Source organism: Staurois parvus, unplaced genomic scaffold (genome assembly GCF_062004578.1).
Source record: "Staurois parvus isolate SC_StPar_1 unplaced genomic scaffold, SC_StPar_1.0 ptg000191l, whole genome shotgun sequence".
Taxonomy (NCBI): domain Eukaryota; kingdom Metazoa; phylum Chordata; class Amphibia; order Anura; family Ranidae; genus Staurois; species Staurois parvus.
The window spans coordinates 6,796,851-6,819,797 of record NW_028317987.1 but is presented as its reverse complement, the minus strand read 5'-3'; the positions used below and the strand labels follow the sequence as shown (position 1 = coordinate 6,819,797).

The window sequence follows — 22,947 nt, the reverse complement described above, 5'->3', positions numbered from 1 at the left end:
TCATATCCCTCCTTATGTATTATACATGGAGATCATATCCCCCCTTATGTATTATACATGGAGATCATATCCCCCCTTATGTATTATACATGGAGATCATATCCCCCCTTATGTATTATACATGGAGATCATATCCCTTTTATGTATTATACATGGAGATCATTTCCCTCCTTATGTATTATACATGGAGATCATATCCCCCCCTTATGTATTATACATGGAGATCATATCCCCCCCTTATGTATTATACATGGAGATCATATCCCCCCTTATGTATTATACATGGAGATCATATCCCCCCTTATGTATTATACATGGAGATCATATCCCCCCTTATGTATTATACATGGAGATCATATCCCCCCTTATGTATTATACATGGAGATCATATCCCCCCTTATGTATTATACATGGAGATCATATCCCCCCTTATGTATTATACATGGAGATTATATCCCCCCTTATGTATTATACATGGAGATCATATCCCTTTTATGTATTATACATGGAGATGATATCCCTCCTTATGTATTATACATGGAGATCATATCCCCCTTATGTATTATACATGGAGATCATATCCCTTTTATGTATTATACATGGAGATCATATCCCCCTTATGCATTATACATGGTGATCATATCCCCCTTATGTATTATACGTGGAGATCATATCCCCCCTTATGTATTATACGTGGAGATCATATCGCCCCTTATGTATTATACGTGGAGATCATATCCCCCCTTATGTATTATACATGGAGATCATATCCCCCCTTATGTATTATACATGGAGATCATATCCCCCATTATGTATTATACATGGAGATCATATCCCCCCTTATGTATTATACATGGAGATCATATCCCCCCTTATGTATTATACATGGAGATCATATCCCTCCTTATGTATTATACATGGAGATCATATCCCCCCTTATGTATTATACATGGAGATCATATCCCCCTTATGTATTATACATGGAGATCATATCCCCCCTTATGTATTATACATGGAGATCATACCCCCCTTATGTATTATACATGGAGATCATATCCCCCCTTATGTATTATACATGGAGATCATATCCCCCCTTATGTATTATACATGGAGATCATATCCCCCCTTATGTATTATACATGGAGATCATATCCCCCCTTATGTATTATACATGGAGATCATATCCCCCCTTATGTATTATACATGGAGATCATACCCCCCCTTATGTATTATACATGGAGCTCATATCCCCCTTATGTATTATACATGGAGATCATATCCCCTCTTATGTATTATACATGGAGATCATATCCCCCCTTATGTATTATACATGGAGATCATATCCCCCCTTATGTATTATACATGGAGATCATATCCCCCCCTTATGTATTATACATGGGGATCATATCCCCCCTTAATCTCCTCTTCTCAGTAGAGAATACATTCAGTTCCTCTAATCTCTCCTCATAGCTGATCTCCTCCATGCCTCGTATCAGTTTGGTTGCCCTTCTCTGTACTTCCTCCAGTTCCCCAATGTTCTTTTTATGAGTTGGAGCCCAACACTGAACTGCATATTCCAGATGAGGTCTTACTAATGATTTGTACCGGGGGGAGGGGGGGTGATATTTCTCTTTCTGGAGTCTATACCTCTCCTAATACAAGAGAAGATTTTGCTCGCTTTAGAATCCGCAGCTTTGCATTGCTGCCATTATTAAGCTTGTGATCTACTAGAACCTTCTCCACCACTGACCCCTCCAGATTCTTCTCCATTATTGACCCCCCCAGATCCTTCTCCACCATTGACCATATATAGATAAACAAAGCCTCTTGTTACAATCAAACAGACTGTTTTTGAGAATAGCTCTTCTCCGGCTTTCTTTTTCTTCTGAACTTGCTGCTTCTTGGAGTTCCTTGAGGTAGCTTCTATCCACAGATAAGGTCTGTAAGGTGAATATTGGTTCCCACTCTCCGGTCACCTCTCCTTCCATTTCTGGTGGTTTCATGGCTGCTCGTTTTGCCGCCAAATCTGCCAGATTATTGTCTTTGGCTTCTTGGGAGTTTAGCTTCCCGTGAGCTTTTACCTTCAGAATAGCCACTTGAGTGGGTAGAAGGAGTGCTTCCAGCAGTCGTCCAATGGCTTTTTTATGTCCTATGGATGTACCTGCCGCAGTCATATATCCTCTTGCCTTCCATATGGGTCCGAAATCACGGGCCACCCTGAAGGCGTGTCTGGAATCTGTGTAGATATTGACCCTTTTTTTTTTTCCTTCCACCATCCGGCATGCTGTTGTGAGTGCTTGAAGTTTTGCTCCTTGTGCAGATATTGCTGGCGATAGGGCTCTTGCCTGTAGGACTGTATCTGCAGTAGTGACCGCAAATCCTGTATGATATTTGCCTCCACCATCTGCATATCTGGAACCATCAACAAAGAAAGTGAAGTCTGGATCCTGCAGAGGTGTTTCCATTTTCATCACTTCAAGACAGTTATGAGGCTCAGTGGCTCCATTATCCTCTCCACTTTCTTCATTACCTTCATTACCCCCCTCAGCAATTGGGAGCAGAGTGGCCGGATTCAGGGTTTGGCAACGTAGGAGAGTGACGTTATCAGGAAGTCGGAGGGAACACTGTAGTTTAAGATGCCTCGCTGTGGACAAATGTTTAGGTTGGACTTGGTTTAAAATGGCAGCAATGTCATGCGGCGCCAGGAGGACAAGTTCATGTCCCAGAACGATATCAGAGGTCTTATCCAGCAGAGCATGAGCAGCGAAAACTGCACGCAGACACGAGGGTGCTCCTCTAGCCATTGGGTCTAAATGGCATGAGTAGTAGCCTACGGGTCGTAGGCAGTCACCATGGGACTGGGCCAATACTCCTGTGCCATGGCCTTGGCGTTCAGACACGAACAGTTTGAAAGGTTTCTCGTAGTCTGGTAGACCTAGGGCTGGGGCTGAAGAAAGTAAGCGTTTTAGAGCCAAAAAGTTGGAGGCGGCCTCTTCGGACAGATGGAAGGGCTCAGACTTGAGAGCATCGTAGAGTGGTTGCATAAACCAAGAAACATCAGGAATCCATGACCTACAGTAGGATATGAGGCCAAGAAAGGCGTGGAGTGGCTTCTGGCCTAGCGGCAGTGGCAGGTTCTGGATGGGCTTAACTCTTTCCTCTGTAAGATGCCTTGTTCCATGTGAGAGGCAGTGGCCCAAGAATACGACTGTTGTAGAGCACCATTACAACTTCGGTTTAGAGGCCTTACAGCCTTGGTGTGCCAAGTAACATAGTAAACTCTCCGAGGCTTCTTCAGCCGTGGGCAGGTCATCAGCACAGAGGAAAAAGTCATCCACATATTGAAGGACCACTGCCGAATGTTCCTTTTGCCACGTGTCCAGTATGGTGGTCATGGCTTTGGCAAACTGGCTTGGAGAATTTTGCGCCCCCTTGTGGCATAAACTGCCCAGGTGTATTGCTGCCCCTCATGGGTAAAAACGAAGAAGTATCTGCAGGAAGGATACAAGAGAACGCTGAAGAATGCATTTGCCAGGTCCACTACGTTGAAGTACTTTGCTGTTGGAGGTACCCCTGTGAGTAAAGTGTGGGGATTTGGGGCGATAAGTGTCTCTAAGACAGTGGCTTCATTCACTGCTCGGAGCTCCTGTACCATCCTGTACTTCTCTGATTCTCCTTTGGGTGTCTTCTTTTTTTTTTACCGGGAACAAAGGTGTGTTGCATGGAGAGGTGCAAGGTATGAGTGCACCATTTGCCAAAAGGGACTTGACCTGCTTTGAAATGGCCTCGGATTGCACTGGTTTCAGTGGGTACTGTGGTTTCCTGGGTAGGGGAGCTCCAGGCTTCAGTTCCACCATAATTGGGGGTACCTTTTAAACGTCCAATATCTTCGGGTCCTGTGGACTATAGGCAACTTGGGATTCTGCTCAGCACATCCGGCGGTACGTAGAATGTACCATTGACTTGTAAGACCGGACACACTGGGTAGAGGTGGCTCACTCGAGGCGTTGGCCTTCCAGTTGTCTAATTTGGTGTACCAATATGGCCGCCTCCAGGAAGTGTACTGGGCAGGGCAGGAAGTGACAATGCAGGTGCAGCAAGATGGCTGCCGTCAGGAAGTGCACTGGGCTGGGCAGGAACTGGAAGGGCAGGGAAAAGGGTGGTGGGTGTTCCTTTTCAATATTTAACACATTAATGGTACACATAAAGTTTTTTTTTTTTTTCCCTGTTGCAATACCTGTTCTGTCCACTGCTCTTTGTGGATAACTTTGGCTACATTATACCAAACTTCTTGCTGTCTTCAGCAAATTTTTGTCAACTAAGACATCTTTCTTCTCTTTTTTTTTCCTGCCATTCCTCTGACTGTAGCCTAAACCTCCTTATCTTTAATTCCACATACTTCTCCTCTTCTCTCTGTGCAACCAGGTCACATGGTAACATTCCTTTCTAGGGGTCTTATCAGCGTCTGACCCATCTCCTCCCCCTTGTCTGTCCTTTTTAACAGAAATCCAAAACACTTCACAGGCTGCTGTCCAGACTTTCCTTAACCCTTAACAAACCCCAACCTTCTGTTATGAATGGCAAACATTAACTCAAAGACACACATTTAGGACATGACATAGCAGTCTATCTTGGTGGGCTATGAGTACAGATCACTGAGTAACTCTTCCTAGCCCCAAACATGGCTAAGGCACCCTGCTGCCACACTACCATGACGTGTACACGACACCTCCTCTTGTGGTCAACACACAAGGTTACCACACCCAAGAGAAATTATGTCCTCTTCCACCTCAAGACTGACACATAAAAACAAACACAAACAACGTAAACCAGACAGCAGATAATCAATGCAGGTAAGGTTCAAATAAACTCCGAGCAATCAATGTTACCTGCCTTTAATGACCTTAAGCAGCCGTATTAGGTACAGGAATGAATCAACAAGGACAGGATAAGCACTGGTAAGATAACAAAATATATCTTACCATGCTCCGAGAGTTGATCAGGCTCTCCCAGTCCTGTGAGTGATTCCTCACGCCCTGTCAGGTCGGCTGTTCGCGGGTTCATGACCTGGAGTTCCGGATTTCTCTGCACCAGCTGATTTAGATAAAGACCAAAAGTGTCCGTTGATTATCTGCTCCTGTCCTAATTAATCTTTGCTAGCTAGCTTTGGAATGTGCGCACACTGGAAGAGTCTCACACTGACACACAAGTTCAGTCTATGAACACTTCTACTTTATTATAATGAGAAAGTGAACTTATATATGCAGAATGATGCGAGAGTCATGTGAGGACAGCATCAGAGTCATGTGAGGACAGCATCAGAGTCATGTGAGGACAGCATCAGAGTCATGTGAGGACAGCATAAGCATTATATTAGTCTTTGATTGGTCATTTCCACATGAAAACAATCTCCGTCATGGTATAGGTGTGATCTTCTTCCAGGCATTATCTTATAGAGAAGAAAACATTCCTTTGTCTCAAGTTGGCATGATGGGAGGGGGGATCGGTGCCTGTGAGCAGACATTTCTTAAGCAAGAAATTCTTAAAGTACCACAAAGCCCAGCAGGCAGAAAATATTCACACAACATATATATTCATACTAAACATTTATAAATATGAAGAAAGAAATAGTATTAAAGTATAAAAGTAAATATGTATAAAAAATATATATATTCAATAGGAAACGAAATAGGCATTTTACCAAATCCATCACACAAGTATACGTCCACCGCCACCCCTCTGTCCAAGTATACCACGTCCGCCGCCACCCCTCTGTCCAAGTATACCACGTCCACCGCCACCCCTCTGTCCAAGTATACCACGTCCACCACCACCCCTCTGTCCAAGTATACCACGTCCACCACCACCCCTCTGTCCAAGTATACCACGTCCACAGCCCCCCCTCTGTCCAAGTATACCACATCCACAGCCCCCCCTCTGTCCAAGTATACCACGTCCACCACCACCCCTCTGTCCAAGTATACCACGTCCACCGCAACCCCTCTGTCCAAGTATACCACGTCCACCCCTCTGTCCAAGGATTTGCTCACCTCCAATCTAACCTGTTTCTTGATGGTTTAATCCCAGATCACCTCTACATGTTGTCTACAGTAAACAGTTAAACTTCCACTGATTACAGAATACTAATACTGTGAGTCCTGACCCTTATACTATATAACTTGTACATTACATACTCCTGACCCCTGCATTATATACTCTGTTGTACATTACATACTCCTGACCCCTGCACTATATACTCTATGTTGTACATTACATACTCCTGACCCCTGCACTATATACTTTATGTTGTACATTACATACTCCTGACCCCTGCACTATATACTCTATGTTGTACATTACATACTCCTGACCCCTGCACTATATACTCTATGTTGTACATTACATCCTCCATACCCCTGCACTATATACTCTATGTTGTACATTACATACTCCTGACCCCTGCACTATATACCCTATATTGTACATTACATACTCCTGACCCCTGCACTATATACTCTGTTGTACATTACATACTCCTGACCCCTGCACTATATACTCTATGTTGTACATTACATACTCCTGACCCCTGCACTATATACTCTATGTTGTACATTACATACTCCTGACTTCTGCTCTCCCCCTCCCCCCACTGCTATATATACACATAATATGGATTCTCTTTTGTTCCCCCCATTTCCTACCAGCTGGACATTTTATATCGGATGATGTGATTGGAGCACAGACTTTTACATGGTGATAATGTGATAACATCCTCCAACTTTGAACCCTTAAACAGAAAGTGATAATGAGGGAGGAGTCAATACCCCAATGATGGTGGTCTTCAGGATCAGTCCAGTCTTCATCTTGGTTGTTCTCCCCCCACCCTCACTCTCTGACCTCTGGTGGGGCTCAGCCCCGCTGTTCTTCATGACTAAATCATGGACTAAATAAGGAAGTGCAGTACTTCTTGTGTTGGGAAGATGGTGATGAGTGATAGAGGGGGTGGGGACCCTCGTCCTATAATCCCCTCATCACTGTCCCTCCTATAAAAGACAGTTCTGGTTGTTTCTTCACTCTCTGACTAAGGTCCATGAATAAAGAAATGACCTGGTAGGAGATCAGAGGAGCCATTTCCTAGTTCCCTTGAGGGTGGAATTGTAAGCTCCTCCGAGACCAAGCTGCCTGATGTGGGCGGAGTCCTGGTTTGGGGGAACCAATCAGCTCCTGTCTAGTAATCCTCTTTGTCTTTGTATTTTAGTCCATGGCCGGGAGATGAGGAAAACCTCCGAGGATTGTCTCACTTTGTCTCCAGACTGGAAAGTAGAAGATGAGGACATCACACAGTATAATCCAGGAGAAAACCCGGCTCCCTCCAATGTCCATCCGGCACCACCCAGTGTAGATGGACCATCGGATTCCTCGTATCCTGAGGAACCTCAGACTGTGCAGGACCGGGCCAGCCTTCCAACAGGGAAGAGCTTCTCCTGTACTGAGTGTGGGAAGAGGTTCAGTTCTACATACCATCTTAATAGGCATAAAAGATCTCACACGGGGGAGAAGCCGTATCCTTGTCCTGAGTGCGGGAAATGTTTTTCAGTTAAGTCCAATCTTTACACACATCAGAGATCTCACACAGGGGAAAAGCCATATTCCTGTTCTGAGTGCGGGAAATATTTTTCACAGAAGTCCAATCTTTACACACATCAGAGATCTCACACGGGGGAGAAGCCGTATTCCTGTCCTGAGTGTGGGAAATGTTTTTTGGTGAAGTCCAAATTTCAAAGTCATAAGAGACGTCATACGGGAGAGAAGCCATATTCTTGCCCTGAGTGCGGGAAATGTTATTTAGATGAGTCCAGCATTTACAGACATCAGAGATCTCACACGGGGGAGAAGCCGTATTCCTGCCCTGAGTGTGGGAAATGTTTTTCAGTGAAGTCCCATCTTTACATACATCAGAGATCTCACACAGGGGAAAAGCCGTATTCCTGCCCTGAGTGTGGGAAATGTTTTTCAGACAAGTCCAGTCTTAACACACATCAGAGATCTCACACAGGAGAGAAGCCGTATTCCTGCCCTGAGTGTGGGAAATGTTTTTCAGTGAAGTTCCATCTTTACATACATCAGAGATCTCACACAGGGGAGAAGCCGTATTCCTGCCCTGAGTGTGGGAAATGTTTTTCAGTGAAGTCCAGTCTTAACAAACATCAGAGATCTCACACAGGGGAGAAGCCGTATTCCTGTCCTGACTGCGGGAAATGTTTTTCACAAAAGTCCCATCTTTCCAGACATCAGAGACTGCACATGAAGGAGAAGCCACTTTCCTGTCCTGAGTGAGGGAAATGTTCCTCACTAAAGTCCTGTCTTCCTGTACATCAGGGGTCCCACACAACCCTGGAGGTGTATTAGTGCCTTGAGTGCGGGAAATGTCTTCTAGATGAATGTTGCTGGACATCCCAGCTCTCATGTGGGGAAGAAGCACACCCTGATATACACCTCAGATATACTCCATGGCTGATCTTCATCATGGAAGAAACAGTTCATGAGGAGATCAGAGGTCCCCAAAGATGAAGTGTGGGACCGGGTTGGCCATTGATGGCAGGAGAAGAATAAAAATGGAGTCCTGCCCTAGAGCACTGGGCTGACTCTCATTGGGGTGCAGCCTATATACTAGAGATGGTTTGCATCTACATGGATGGGGGTCTGCTGTGCTGGGGGAGGGGTTTATGGGAAGGCTGGAGGAGTATATAAACTAGGATGGAGAGGGGAGAATTCAATTATAACGGGGTAGACAGATCAGACCGGGGTCAGTACTTATTGGGGGGTAAAAAGAAAAACTAAAAATCCTCCTGCACTGATACGGAAATCCCCTAACCAATAGCGGCCAACACCCAATGATTATACCAATCAGATCAAGAAAACAATTGAAAATGAATGGTGCAGCGCTAACTACAAAAGTGAATAAAAATAAATGTGTATCCAAACACTCATAAAGTGCTAATAAATCAACAAACCAAAATATACATAACAATATAGTGCTAATCAGAACCGTGGTAACAACGTGGACAATACTAGTGTATGGGTCACCTCAGTGACCTAAAAATGGTGATAAACACATAATAAAATAGACTGGTGTTAAGTGTCCTTGGTAATAATCAAAAAACCTTTTATAACAAGTACTAATAAGTCCATAAAGTAACAAGTGTGGATAAAACATGATAAAACACCATACAATGTGTTAAACGTGAACACTTCATGCAAGTGCCGGCACACTTTAAATCCACTCCTGCTGCAGTGCCTCCTCACCTCCTTCCTGCGACCCAAAAGGGCCCAACAGGTATTCAGGATCACTCTGGATCCTTTATATCTCCGGCTAATACCTCTCCAGAAAGCCAAGGATCATAAACGGTCTCCTGTTCAGCCTCCAAATGCTTCCTCCTCTGCCTTTTATAAGGATACTCTGTAGGGTATATTACTCACAATCCCAGTGAGTGATAAAAAGATCCTCCATAGTGTAGTATTATTAATAATGCAGTCTTTATTAAAACATAGGAAGTACACTCACATGAACCTGCAGTCCCTTCCTCCTGCTATATGTGGGTATGCTGCATCCATGTGGTACTTCCTGGGTGTACTAAGATGGCGTCCTCCACCGGAATTGCATCACTCGCTCCGGAAGCTGTGTATCGGCATTACCTACGCGTTACGTCACGTGGTCTCGTGACTTCCTCGGGGTATCGCCAAGTAGACACAGCTGCTCCTTTTATATTGGCATTGGCGCATATCCCGCCTCCCAAGCTGATAACAGACACGTGGCCATTTTCTAGAAGGCTAAAAATGTACATATGGCGCATACCTGGCCTCCCAGGCTAATAATTAGCCGCGACCATTGGATGGAAACCAAAACGGTATTATATATATATATATGTTCATAATAAACTAACCTCCATACCCAGGAAAAAGACATTAGATCCAGCTAAAAACCCCAACACAGTCAGGATCCAAAATGATCACTAAAAAACCTTTATTATTGAAACAACTCTAAATAAATTCTACTAATATTAACTATTTAAAAAAGGGGAATAAACCAGGTGGAAATAAATGTATTCTAACATATACACTCCCCAGAAAGATGAAGTGTATATAAGAATAAAAATAAATAACTATATACGTAAAAATATAAGTATACCCATATCGATATAAAAAACTCTCAGAACACCTTTTGAAGACAAAAAATAATACCAAAAAAATGATAAATAAAAAATATGTTTATAAATAAAATAAAAATGACCACATGTGTATGCAATATACCCACACATGAACATAGATTGCTACCTAAATAAATAATAATTCCATAAATACAATTACAATAAAAAATAAATAAAATATAAATGGAATATATAATAAAATGTATATAAAATATATAGACAGCCAACAATCTAAAAACTAAAATATTTATTAAAAATCACTGATAAAACAATTGAGATCAAACTCAACATTCAACCCTCTAGGGACCATAGTTTTCATATAATAAATCCAATGTGACTCAGCTTGGCTGAGGGATCTAATTGTATTACTGCCTCTCCAGTGTCTCTTAAATTTTTCTATCCCCCAGAATTTGATATTACTGGGATCCTTGTTGTGATGTGTGGTACATTGCCTAGAGACATTGTGCTTAAGGAACCCTTCCTAATGTTTTGAACGTGCTCCCTGAGTCTCTTCCATAGCGCTCTTTTAGTTCTGCCAATATATTGTAATCCACATTCACATTCTAAGCAGTATACTACCCCTCTGTTTTGCATGAAATGAAGTCTTTAATGATGAACTCTTGTCCAGTAGTATCAGCAATACAGTTCTTACGTCTGGTATTTCATCTTCTAGTGGCTATACAGGCGTAGCAATTTCTGCATGGGTAAAAACGGGACTTTATTCTGACTGGGAGGATCTAATACACTCTTAACCACCTTTGATTTCACCGTGGGTGCTTTTCTATACACAAATTTGGGAACAGCTGGTAAAACACCTCTTAAAATGGGATCTGCCCTTAACCATTTCAATACCGTGCAATTTTACACCCTCCCCCCCCCAGGCCATTTTTCAGGTTTCAGCGCTCTCACACCTTGAATGACAATTGCGCGGTCATACAACACTGTACCCAAACTAAAATTTTTATCATTTTCTTCACACAACTAGAGCTTTCTTTTGGTGGTATTTAATCACCGCTGGGGTTTTTATTTTTTGCTAAATTAACAAAAAAAGACCAAAAATGTTGAAAATAAAACACGTTTTTCTTTGTTTCTGTTATAAAAGTTTACAAATAAATAATTGTTCTTCATAAATTTAGGCCGAGATGTATTCTGCTACATGTCTTTGGTGAAAATAACCCAAATTAGGATGTATTATTTAGTTTGTAGGAAAGTTATAGAGTTCACAAACTATGGTATAGATCTGATTATTGATCAATCCTGAAGTACTGACAGCCAATCTAATTTCTTGAGGTCTAAGAATGTCAGAATAGTACAGATATCCCCCAAATGTCAGAATAGTACAGATATCCCCCAAATGACCCCTTTTTGCAGAGTAGACAGTCCGACGTACTTCATAAGAGGCATGGCGAGTTTTTTGAAGTTGTATTTTATTTGTCATAATTTTTCGGAAAATGAAAAAATTAAAAAAATTATTTTCACTATTTTTTTTTTACATACTGTCACCAGTGCAGTACAGCGTCATCATATAACTGGCATGGCGGTGAACAGGGACACTGACTGGTGACAGTATGAAAAAAAAAAAAAAATATATATATATTTTTTTATTATTATTATTTTTAATTTTTTATTACATTTTTTTTATTTTTTTTAAGATTTTTTTTTAAGATTTTACTATGACCAAAGTAGTACAATGTTACCATAGTAACATTGTACTACTTAGGGAAAGTGATCAGTATTTTTTTTTTTTTTTTTTTACACAATTTGCTTATAGCAAAGAATTACTTTGCTATAAGCAAGCATTTACCTGAATGAAATCGATTAATTCAGGGTTGTTTTTTTTTTTGTGCTTAGCTGTGATTTGGTCACAGCTAATCACATGACATGTGCATGTGATTAGCTGTGACCATTCACAGCTAGGCACTAGTATACAATGGATGGCATGAATGAAGCCATCCATTGTATACAACTGTCATGTGACCTGCTGTGATTGGTCACAGCAGGTCACATGGTACCTGCAACGGGGGCCGGTACTCAGATCTGTCTTCGGCCGTGTCCGAGGTACACGGCCGGTGACAGATCGCTCCGCTGCACGGCTCTGCATTAGCGCAAACTGCGCATGTGCAGGAGCACGCCAAATGGCGTGCACCCGGAGTGCAGAGACACTTTTGAAGCCGCCAAACGGCCATTGGCCAGGCGGCTAATGGTTAAAATACCCCAATGTTTACTGAAAATTCTTTCTATTTTTTTGTAATGGATATTAAAATCAAAGATTATTGATAGGTTGTCCTCTGTATTCTCTTCTTTCTTATTATCTTGTAAGAATATACTTCTATCCCTATTTCCCACTTCTACTATACTCCGGGTGATCATATCCTTAGGATACCCTTTATCCACAAATCTAGATCCCAACTTCTAAATAATCACTAACTAGGGTACAGTTCCTCCTGACTCTCACAAACTGACCCTTTGGGATATTAAACAACCAAGGGGGGAAATGACAACTCCCCATTGGTATAAATCCATTACGATCCACACTTTTAAAATATGTTTTAGTTAAAAATTTTCCATTTATAATTTTAATATTTAAATCTAAAAACTGTATTTCTTCCTTGCTATGTTCCCATGTAAGTCTGATATTCTTATTATTTTCATTTAATTTGTTTAAAAACTTCAATAAGGTGTTTTCCTCTCCTTCCTAAATAATAATCACGTCATCTATATATCTTTTATACACTTTTAACTCCTTCGGATACTCTTGATATACCTCCGTTTCTTCCCTGTGTGCCATAAACATTGTGGTGGTTTATGTAAGAATTTATTCTAAATACGTAGGGCGGTGTCCTCTCCCTTAAACAAAATATCGCAGTGCCTCCAGCTGTTAAAATACAGCAAATATTTAATGAACCAATAATTTGGACACCTTAACAATTTGATCACCACTTAATAATATACCTTGAGCCTTTTAAATAGTATGATTTTGTACCATATACACAAAATTTGCCTTTTTAATAAATACATTTTATTTATGTACACAATTTATATATATATTAATATAAACGCAAAATACTGGTGATAAATGTATACTTGTACATACAATCAAAAATATGATAGGCTACCGTATTTTTCGCACCATAAGACGCACTTTTTTCCCCCCAAAAAAGGGGGGGAAATGTCAGTGCGTCTTATGGAGCGAATATGGAGCGGCCGGCCCGGTATTTCCACTGCCGCCGTGTCAGAATACCGGGCCGGCCGCTCAGCTCTACAGCGGGACCTTATAGAGATGACTGCTGACCTTTGGGGAGGGGGGGGAGCGGGTACCTGAATTTGACAGATACCCGCTCCCACTTCCGTGGAGTTGTTCTTTCATCTTACCAGTTCCTCTATCCAGCGGCGCGGTCTTCCCGGCTTCTGTAGTGTGGGCATGACAGCCGGGTGCCAAGTGCGCATGCGCAGGAAGCGGTGCTTTTTGTGAATGGTAAGGCGGCACCTGGGACACATGACAGATCCCAGAAGCCGCCGGACCAATCACAAAGCGCAAGTGCTTCTCGCTCATGCGCACTGGGCACCCGGCTGTCATGCCGAGCGCCATTACAGAAGCCGGGAAGACAGCGTGCGGCTGGATAGAGGAACAGGTAAGATGAAAGAACAACTCCGCGGAAGTGGGAGCGGGTATCTGTCAAATTCAGGTACCCGCTTCCCACCTCCCCAAAGGTCAGCAGTCATCTCCTGTACTATCCACAGTCTCTGGTCATCCCTGTGCTGTCCGCAGTCTCTGGTCATCCCTGTGCTGTCCGCAGTCTCTGGTCATCCCCTGTACTGTGTCCGCAGTCTCTGGTCATCCCCTGTACTGTGTCCGCAGTCTCTGGTCATCTCCTGTACTGTGTCCGCAGTCTCTGGTCATCCCCTGTACTGTGTCCGCAGTCTCTGGTCATCTCCTGTACTGTGTCCGCAGTCTCTGGTCATCCCCTGAACTGTGTCCGCAGTCTCTGGTCATCTCCTGTACTGTGTCCGCAGTCTCTGGTCATCCCCTGAACTGTGTCCGCAGTCTCTGGTCATCTCCTGTACTGTGTCCGCAGTCTCTGGTCATCCCCTGAACTGTGTCCGCAGTCTCTGGTCATCTCCTGTACTGTGTCCACAGTCTCTGGTCATCCCCTGAACTGTGTCCGCAGTCTCTGGTCATCTCCTGCACTGTGTCTGCAGTCTCTGGTCATCTCCTGTACTATGTCTGCAGTCTCTGGTCATCCCCTGAACTGTGTCCGCAGTCTCTGGTCATCTCCTGTACTATGTCTGCAGTCCATTAGTTCAGAATTTTTTTTTCCTGTTTTCTGCCTCTAAAACCTAGGTGCGTCTTATGGTCAGGTGCGTCTTATGGAGCGAAAAATACGGTAATTTCTATATGATCCAACAATAGATGCTTACAGATGACGGTAAATATAGGAAAAACCAAATTTAGGTATAAGTTGTCTTATAGTGCCTCAGAAATTATTTCTCATATTCCGTGGCCATAGGAATAGAAGAAAGTATTCTCTGATAAATTGCACTACCACTAAACTACAAATCATATAATATGCAATATATATAATCTTGATACAAAAATCAAACAATTTTATTGATGATTATATATGTATAACCTTAATATTCCTAAACACACAATAAATGTTATAAGTCTCTAGAAAATTAGAAATATCAAAGAAATTATAATAGTCTAACACAGTCTCACCACTCCCAAAATCTTGAGTTTGAGGCTTCCCCAGTGGGATGCAGTTGGGCCTTCAAATGGTCCTCAAGACAAAATGGCAGCTGGAACTCCTTCAGCAAGATGGACGTAGGTAGCAGGTGAGGGATACTGCAGTAGGTGTTAGCAATAGGATAGATGATATATATTTTGGAAGTTAGAGCAGTCTTGATTGTAGTGTTTAGAGTAGAGTGTAGCTATTATATAAGTAAAGTATATCAGAAGAAGTAGTTCAGTATAGTCATAGACGTGTTGATAGAAGTCTAGATAGAAGTGTCATAGAAGAAGTGTAGATCAGAAGTGTCATAGAAGAAGTGTAGATCAGAAGTGTCATAGAAGAAGTATAGATCAGAAGTGTCATAGAAGAAGTGTTTTTTTTTTTTTTTTTGAGGCGTATGGCATATTTATACCATACAATCCTTTGTTTCAAGGGACCTCCCAACAGTCTTGTTGATTGGCCGGTTGAGAAGTGTGCGTGCCTAGAGATATTTCTCACCTGTCCACTGGGGACAGTCAGGTATCACAAAAAAAAATTGGTGGTCTTAACTCATGACTCATACTTTGATAGAAACAAAATGTCTTTAGGTATCAAATATATATGTCCTATTCAAGTATAGTTGATTTCACTACTAACGCTTGGATAAGGACCATAGAAACATGTAAATACATTTGGTTTCTCATTTTCCTGATATTTAAACTATTTTGGAATAGCTGATTTCTTTTTGGAAATATAAAATTTACCCCAATTCACAAATAATCTTCTTCTTCATCACTTCAAACTTAGTTGAGTGGTATGCAATACCCAACTTTGTTGAATATATTTTGGTGTGTGGAAATATACCCTTGATAATATTTCCATTGATATAAACCAAATTTTCCTTTGTATCTTAACTGACCCAGATTTTACCTTGTTCTGAATGTACAGTTCATGGAAATGTGACGGAGAACCTCATCCATTGTTGAGTAATTAGGGTAAATACACTGGCCTGGAATTAAACCTCAATATTCAATAGCTATTGTGACAGTTTAGAAGCCTTGTTTGGTGAACACACATTTTCCAAGGTCTTGGAAGAAATAGGCCAAATAAAGTTTCTGTCTCACCATTGTCCCTTTTGGTACCTTATGCATGCTCACCTGCAAAAACTCAAATAGTGGTGTTTGTCTCATTGTCTCTTAAACAAGTTTCTTCCACTCATTGGTTTTTGTAATTTCCTAGAAGGTCACTTGAATTTCAACCAAAAATATTAACCCATCACAGTCAGCTTAGAATCCCCTATTTGGGATAATATCATTTTTCTTAATAGTCCGAAAGTCATCACAAATCCCCCTTTTTGAGATACGAACACGTATAGAGAGGTGTAAGTATCACAAATTGTGAGTGTGACTTTTCATTAAAGTGACCGTTGATCTTCTCCAGAAACATCAAAGTTCTCCACTGATAAGTCATTCAGATGGTGTGATTGGGAAAAGAATAATTTTCTGAATGGTACTTTTGGAATTAGGTAGTCTTTTGATGATGAAATGGCAGCGGGCAATGCTGGGTTTATCTGTGAATTGAACTCGGGCGCTCCTTGGATGAATATTCCTGACGAAAATCCTGGTTTGGCGATGAGGCTGGCCTAGCCTGGCGGGCACACCCACATCAGGGTCCATAGGATCCTCCGCACGACGGGTCTTTGGGACGGTCTCATAGGCGGGTTTCTTCCTCTGAACGGGCCCTTAGTGGTCTGGGACCTCAGGTTGTCATATCTGGATCGATCACTGGCGTCTGGTCTTTCCCACAGGACATCAGGTAGCTACCTGAGCTTCCTTCTAGGGTCTGGTCATTGACACCTCCAATTGCCGGGCTGGTCATCGTCTGGGCCTTCATTACTAGATTATGGAAAACGAACAGTTTAAGTACCGGATACACAGAATATTATATGACTTGACCCTGTAAGGCAAAAGGTGAATGAAAAATTTAGAGGAAATTCCACAATGATTTCAATATCTCCAGGTAGGAACTGGTGGGTTAGTCTTCTAACAACTGCAATTGAGACTTTGGATGGCAAGCACGTAATTGATTGATGTGCACCCATCTCTTACTAATTTCACCATTCCGGGGAATATTGCAAATGTTTACGTAGATCCTCTATGTATTGGTGTGTGGTGGTGGCATTGATTAAATTTTGATCTGTAGTGCGATACAATAAGTGCTGGGGCAGTACCATCCGTCTACCTGTCATCAGTTCAAAGGATGACATTTTTGTGACTGTATTCGGAGTAGCCCTCAAAGCCATCAGGACCAGCGGAAGTTTTATATCCCAGTCCTTGCCTGTTTCCTTAACAAATTTCTTAAGGACGTTAACGATGGTCTGATTGTATCGTTCTACACCACCACTAGAGGCTGGCCGATAGGCGATATGCAATTTCCTTTTAACCCCCACAATTTTCCACAGTTTGGCCATCACTTCGCTAGTGAAGTGCGATCCTCTATCAGACTCTATCCTCTGTGGTAGACCAAAACGTGAAAATACATGATTTATTAGCAATGCAGCACATGTCTCGGAGCTATTATTCGGTGCTGGTATACATTCGACATACCTGGTAAATAAACATGTAACTGTTAACATATACCGATTTCCTCGTGAAGATTTTGTTACGGGCCCAATAAAATCCATTTGAAGGTCTGACCAAGGCATACATATCCCCCTTTTCTGGAGAGGTGCTCTATGAGTTGGTTTGGTAGGTTGAATTTGGGGACATATCATGCAACCTTGGCAGTATTCCTTCACATCACGTAACATATGAGGCCAGTAGGCATAATCCCGTAGGATCTCATACGTGATCTTCTCTCCGCGATGCCTGGAAGTAGGAGCATCATGGGCATGCTGTAACATTAGACCTCTAAATTTAAATGGGACGACCCATTGTTGAATACCACCCTTTGAGGTTCGTATCAACAATCCCTGGTACAAAAGCGAATTGGGATTTGGATTTCATTAAGATACGTAAATCCTCCTTCCCACTACATATTTCCTGATTGATGGGATTTTGGTTGGGGTCTTCTATAGGTCTATAAAACAAGCCAATTATTGGGTCTTCTTTTTGGGCAGTAATTAAATCCTCACTAGGAGAATCGTGACTCCACTGTAATGCATTACGATCACCAGCTGTTCTGGCCTGTTGCCTGGTGATAGCTTCAATCTGTACGGTACCTAAAAATTGATCAATGTCTAACAGTTCACCGGTGATTGCCCCTTCCTTGGCTAGAGAATCAGCCAAATCGTTCCCTTCTTTTTCGGCACCTAGGTCCATGGAGTGGCCTTTGGTATTTTTGAAATAAAGGGTTAATTCATTGGACCTCACTAGCTCATCGATATGACAAAAGAGCTTACCATGTTTGACGGGTTTATGATTGCTCTTGTTCATGTTGTTTCGTTTCCACCTAGGGAAATAATCCACAAAACTATTCCTGACATAATTGGAATCGGTTATGATGGCACACTCTTTAATGTTGAACTCTATAGCCATCTCAACTGCTCTTAGGATTGCAGTGAGTTTAGCAACCTGACTGCTTTTTGGTCCAAGTTTGTATCCCACAGAAATCGGGGTGACACCTTGGGTCCAAACGATTCCAATACCTGCCACTAGTTGGAGCTGTTCTCCATCCTTGTGGTGGAAAGCACAACCATCTAGATATACACACGGCAGCTGTTTACAGTATTCTTCATCATAAACCTTGTAGGGAGAGAACAGTTGTTCTTCCAAAAAGTCAGTGTCTGGGGCCTCCATAGCAGGCGTAGTTGCGGAACAATCGTGGAGCTCAGCTAGGCCCTGGGCTACTGGACTTTTCTTGTTCTGTTTATAACGAATTTCAAGAGGCCACCCTTGCAAAGACAAAGTCCAAGCAGTGATGCGGCTATTAGACACATTTCCTCCCTTGATACGTTCACTCTTTAAATACTGTAAAGGCTGGTGTGCCGTTTCAACAATGATTCTCTCTCCTTGAATATAACTGCGGAAATTCTGTAATGCCCACACGGTGGACAATAGAGCTTTTTCACAGTCACTGAATTTTATTTCTACCGGGGACAAAGTTTTACTAGCATAGGCAATCACCTTACTGACATTATCTTGTTTTTGGTAAAGAACAGAACTCATACTTACCTGTGTGAACCCTGTCTCTAGATAGAAGTTTTTACATCCCTCTGGATACACGAGACATGGGGCTTGTGTGAGACGTTCCTTCAACTCCTTCATGGCTTCTTCCTGTTTCTTACCCCACGACCATTCGACATCTTTCTTCAGTAGGTGAAGCAGCGGCTTGCTTATCTCGGCGTAATTATCAATGAATTTATGGGAATAATTTACCATACCTAGGAATGATCTCAATTCTTTAAGGTTAGTAGGGACTTTACAGTTTAGAACCGCCTCAACCTTCTTCTTTTCTGGGTTCAAACCTTCAGCGGTAACTTTGTGGCCGAGGAAATTTACCTTTGTGCGACACCATTGGGCTTTTCATAGGGATAGTTTAACTCCTGCTGCTTTTAATTGGCCCAGAACGTGTTGAAGTTCCGTAATATGCTTGGCCATATCAGTACTTTTGAACAGGATATCATCCACATATGCCAACGTCCCCCGCTCGAGGGCATCTGGCATGGCCTTGTGCATAAACACAGCAAACTCATGTCCGGAATTTATAAATCCAAAAGACAAACGCACCCAACAGTACTGTCGGTTGCCAAAACTGAAAGCCAGTTTGTATTGGTCTTCCTCACTCACCTTAATGGTCCAGTATCCCTGTGCACAATCCAAGGCTGTAAAAACTTGGGATCCTTGGAGTTGGGCTAGACATTGGTCTATGTATGGGACAGGCCATCCTGACATGTAAACACGCTTGTTTAGCTGCCGGAGGTCAGCGCACAAATGCCATTGTCTGTTGGGTTTTAAAATACCCAGGATCGGGTGGTTATAGGAGCTGTGGATGGGCTTAATTATACCCCTTTCATGTAACTTCCTGATAGTTCCCGGCTACAGATTCATAGGAAGCTAATGGCAACCTATACTGTTCTACAAAGACTGGTGGGGCATCTGGATCTGTTTGGATCCTAGCGATGTGTAGGTCAGTAGTCCCACAATCGTAAGAATCCTTGGCAAAGATCTCTTGGAATTCAAGGAGAAGCTCTCGGAGCAATTGTCGGTCGAGATCACTGGCACACGCATCGGCGAGGACCACCATCTCTTCAACTAACTCCTTGAATCCAGGAAAGCTTTCCGGCTGTCCTTTCTCATATGCCTGTTCAAGTTTTGTGGTGAGGTCATTGAGCATGTGATGTGTGTTCTCTTGCCATCCAGGTCCCTTAGGGTACTCTTGTTCTTTGATTGGTTGATCAAAGACAATTGAAGTCTCTTCAATTCTACAGATGCCATCTTTAGAATCAAAGGGATAAATGGACTCTACGGTGAAGTTACCTTCTGGTTATGAATGGAACAATTGTTCAGTTAATTGTTCCTCCGATAAATATTCATCGGGGATGAGTCCAATCACCTGGTTAGTGACTCCAAAAGTGTGATACTCGGTCTCTACCGCTAGACCAATGAGGGTCTCCTTGGGTAAGATGATCCTGATTGGACAGATTATGTATGTATGTAAATGTACATTGGGGATTGATGTGTGTTGACTAGGGGCGTGTGTGTAATGTTCAGTCCTTCCCCCTGCATTTTATGGGAGAGGCATACTAATGCATCTGACCCCTTCAGTTTATATCCCTTTTTAACTTGGATGGGGAGTATGAAATTATTTATGCCCTTAGAAATTGTAATTCTTTGGACTACCTGAACTTCAACAGCATAAGGCATCTGTTGCTGGGATTTTAAAGCTAAGTCCAGATTTTGGTATTTTTCGGGGTCCCCCTTTAGTCGACTCCATAAACAGTCATTAATTAGGTCGACTTGAGTTGCAAAACGATGTAACACATCATTGCCAAAATAAATTTTAGTTTGGGGATTATCCAAGACTAGGAACACATGGGTGGCTGTATTATTCCCTATAGTGACGTTTAGGAGACACCTAGCTATTGAATTGTAATCATCAGAATCATCAATGGAGTCTGAAATCCAATGACGCTGAGGTGTGGAGAAACGGATCATTTCCATTTCGGTCAGGTGTTTTATCAGCCCATGGCTTACAAAGCTGTGTTCCTGTCTCAAATCTAGTTTGGCATATTTTGACCTATTAAGACCGTTTATCCGGATGGGGATAAATAAATCACTGTTAGCCCTTTCAATGCCTGTCAAGAATTGGGCGTGATTCCCACCTTTCCTTGGTTTATCCTCCTGATGAAAAGATATGGTAAGAATATCATCTTGGAGAGAAATATCTTTTATTTTATTTCGAGGGATTTTAAAAATGTGATCCTCATCTCTTCTGATAGGGTTATGGTCATCAGGTTGGATAACCGTGACATCAGGAAGTTGGCTGTTCCTGAAATGGATTTCTAATGATCCAGGCCTTTCTTCCACCAGGTGGCAGTGTTGTCGGGAATGGGGAGTTTTAAGTTTCCCATATTTAATCGGGGTATTTACCTGTGACCACAGTACTTGGTTCACACAGTCAACTATTGTGTTCAGCCTTTTTAGGAAGTCCATCCCAATTATCATGTGGTGCTGGGAGATGCTGGCAATGATGATGGGGTGTCTCAGTTCCTTATTACCCAGTTTCAGTCTAAGCCAGGCGGTACCCATGACTTGTAAAGGGTCTCCACCTACACCAATTAATGAGCTGTCAAAGCTTTTAAGTTTTGGTTTATTGGGCATGACATTCGCCACTTTGTAAAAATGTTCCTGTGACATGATGTGTTAAATCTAAATTATGATTCGGCATTTATATTGATGGCAAGCTTGCAAAATATTTGGTTTTTATGATTAGTCATAATTAATATTAATATATGTAAGTGGTCTGTGACAAATGGTAGTATTTACTATTCTTCAATTATAGCTGAGACCAAAAGATATACAAGTTAAGCTGAAATAGTATATACCAGTTGAAAGTTGAGTAGACTATATTTAGAGATAGTTGGTTAAAAGTATTTGGTAGTTATGTCAAGGTTATTAGAAGTGACTTACTATTACATTACGTATTTTCTGTGTGTATTTAGTATACGTCTCTAACACTGATACATATATAGTTTAGTGATTATACATTGATATGTTCTTAAGCTATACTATCTTTTAAATATATAGCTAAGGGTTACATCATTGGTACATCAGCATACATATGTTCCTGTCCATCAAACATCATATGTATAGCATCTTTCCCTTTTATGAATTGGCTTTGCTAAGCAGTAATACTTTCCATAGAAGGTATTATGATCACTAACTATGACGTACATTTGCCTCATAGAAGACCATCGGAACGGACAAGGGACACACTCACGCACACACACACTCTCTCTGATACACACAAGCAACATGACTCTTGCAAACACACGTCTGAGAAGCTGCAACAGGTGCATACTGAGATCACTTCCAGCTACAATTTAGTCACATCCGGCTTCTCCTCCTTCACAATGTCATTGGGAAGGACAGCATGGAGCATGGAGCACATGGCAAGGATAGAACAGCCATGACAGATAATGGTGACTTTTTCTTTAAACGTTTGCTTGTCATTTTTACAGTAGTTGTATCTACATGGAACTGTTCATAATACGCTTTACATTGTTTATTTGACACCATTGTGTGATAGAATAAAATCACACTTCATTTTTTATTGGCTCTTTCATTCATAATCGCCTCAAGACACTAGAAGAAGTATTATATGTGTCTAAAAATCCAACATGATGGTTGCTTGGGATCCAGTGTCTATTAGGCCGACAATAGAAAGATCACTGGCATCCTGCACCTGCACCGTGGCATAATATCTCCCATCAGATTCAGTCAGCTCACACATGAAATTAGTGTGGTTGAAGATCTGTGGGCCCTTCAATGACATATGATTGGCTCTTATCTCACCGCATGTTGTAG

General features: G+C 41.9%; 1 protein-coding gene across 1 annotated transcript in view; it reads left to right on the top strand.

Annotated features, from left to right (window-relative positions):
• The window catches only part of LOC149461937 (uncharacterized), a 359,663-nt gene that overhangs the window by 302,854 nt on the left and 33,862 nt on the right, over positions 1-22,947 (top strand). Inside the window, exon 7 of the mRNA XM_089677759.1 lies at positions 7,626-8,234. Coding sequence (XP_089533885.1) covers positions 7,626-8,234 — 609 coding nt within the window. The remainder of the gene's footprint in view (positions 1-7,625; positions 8,235-22,947) is intronic.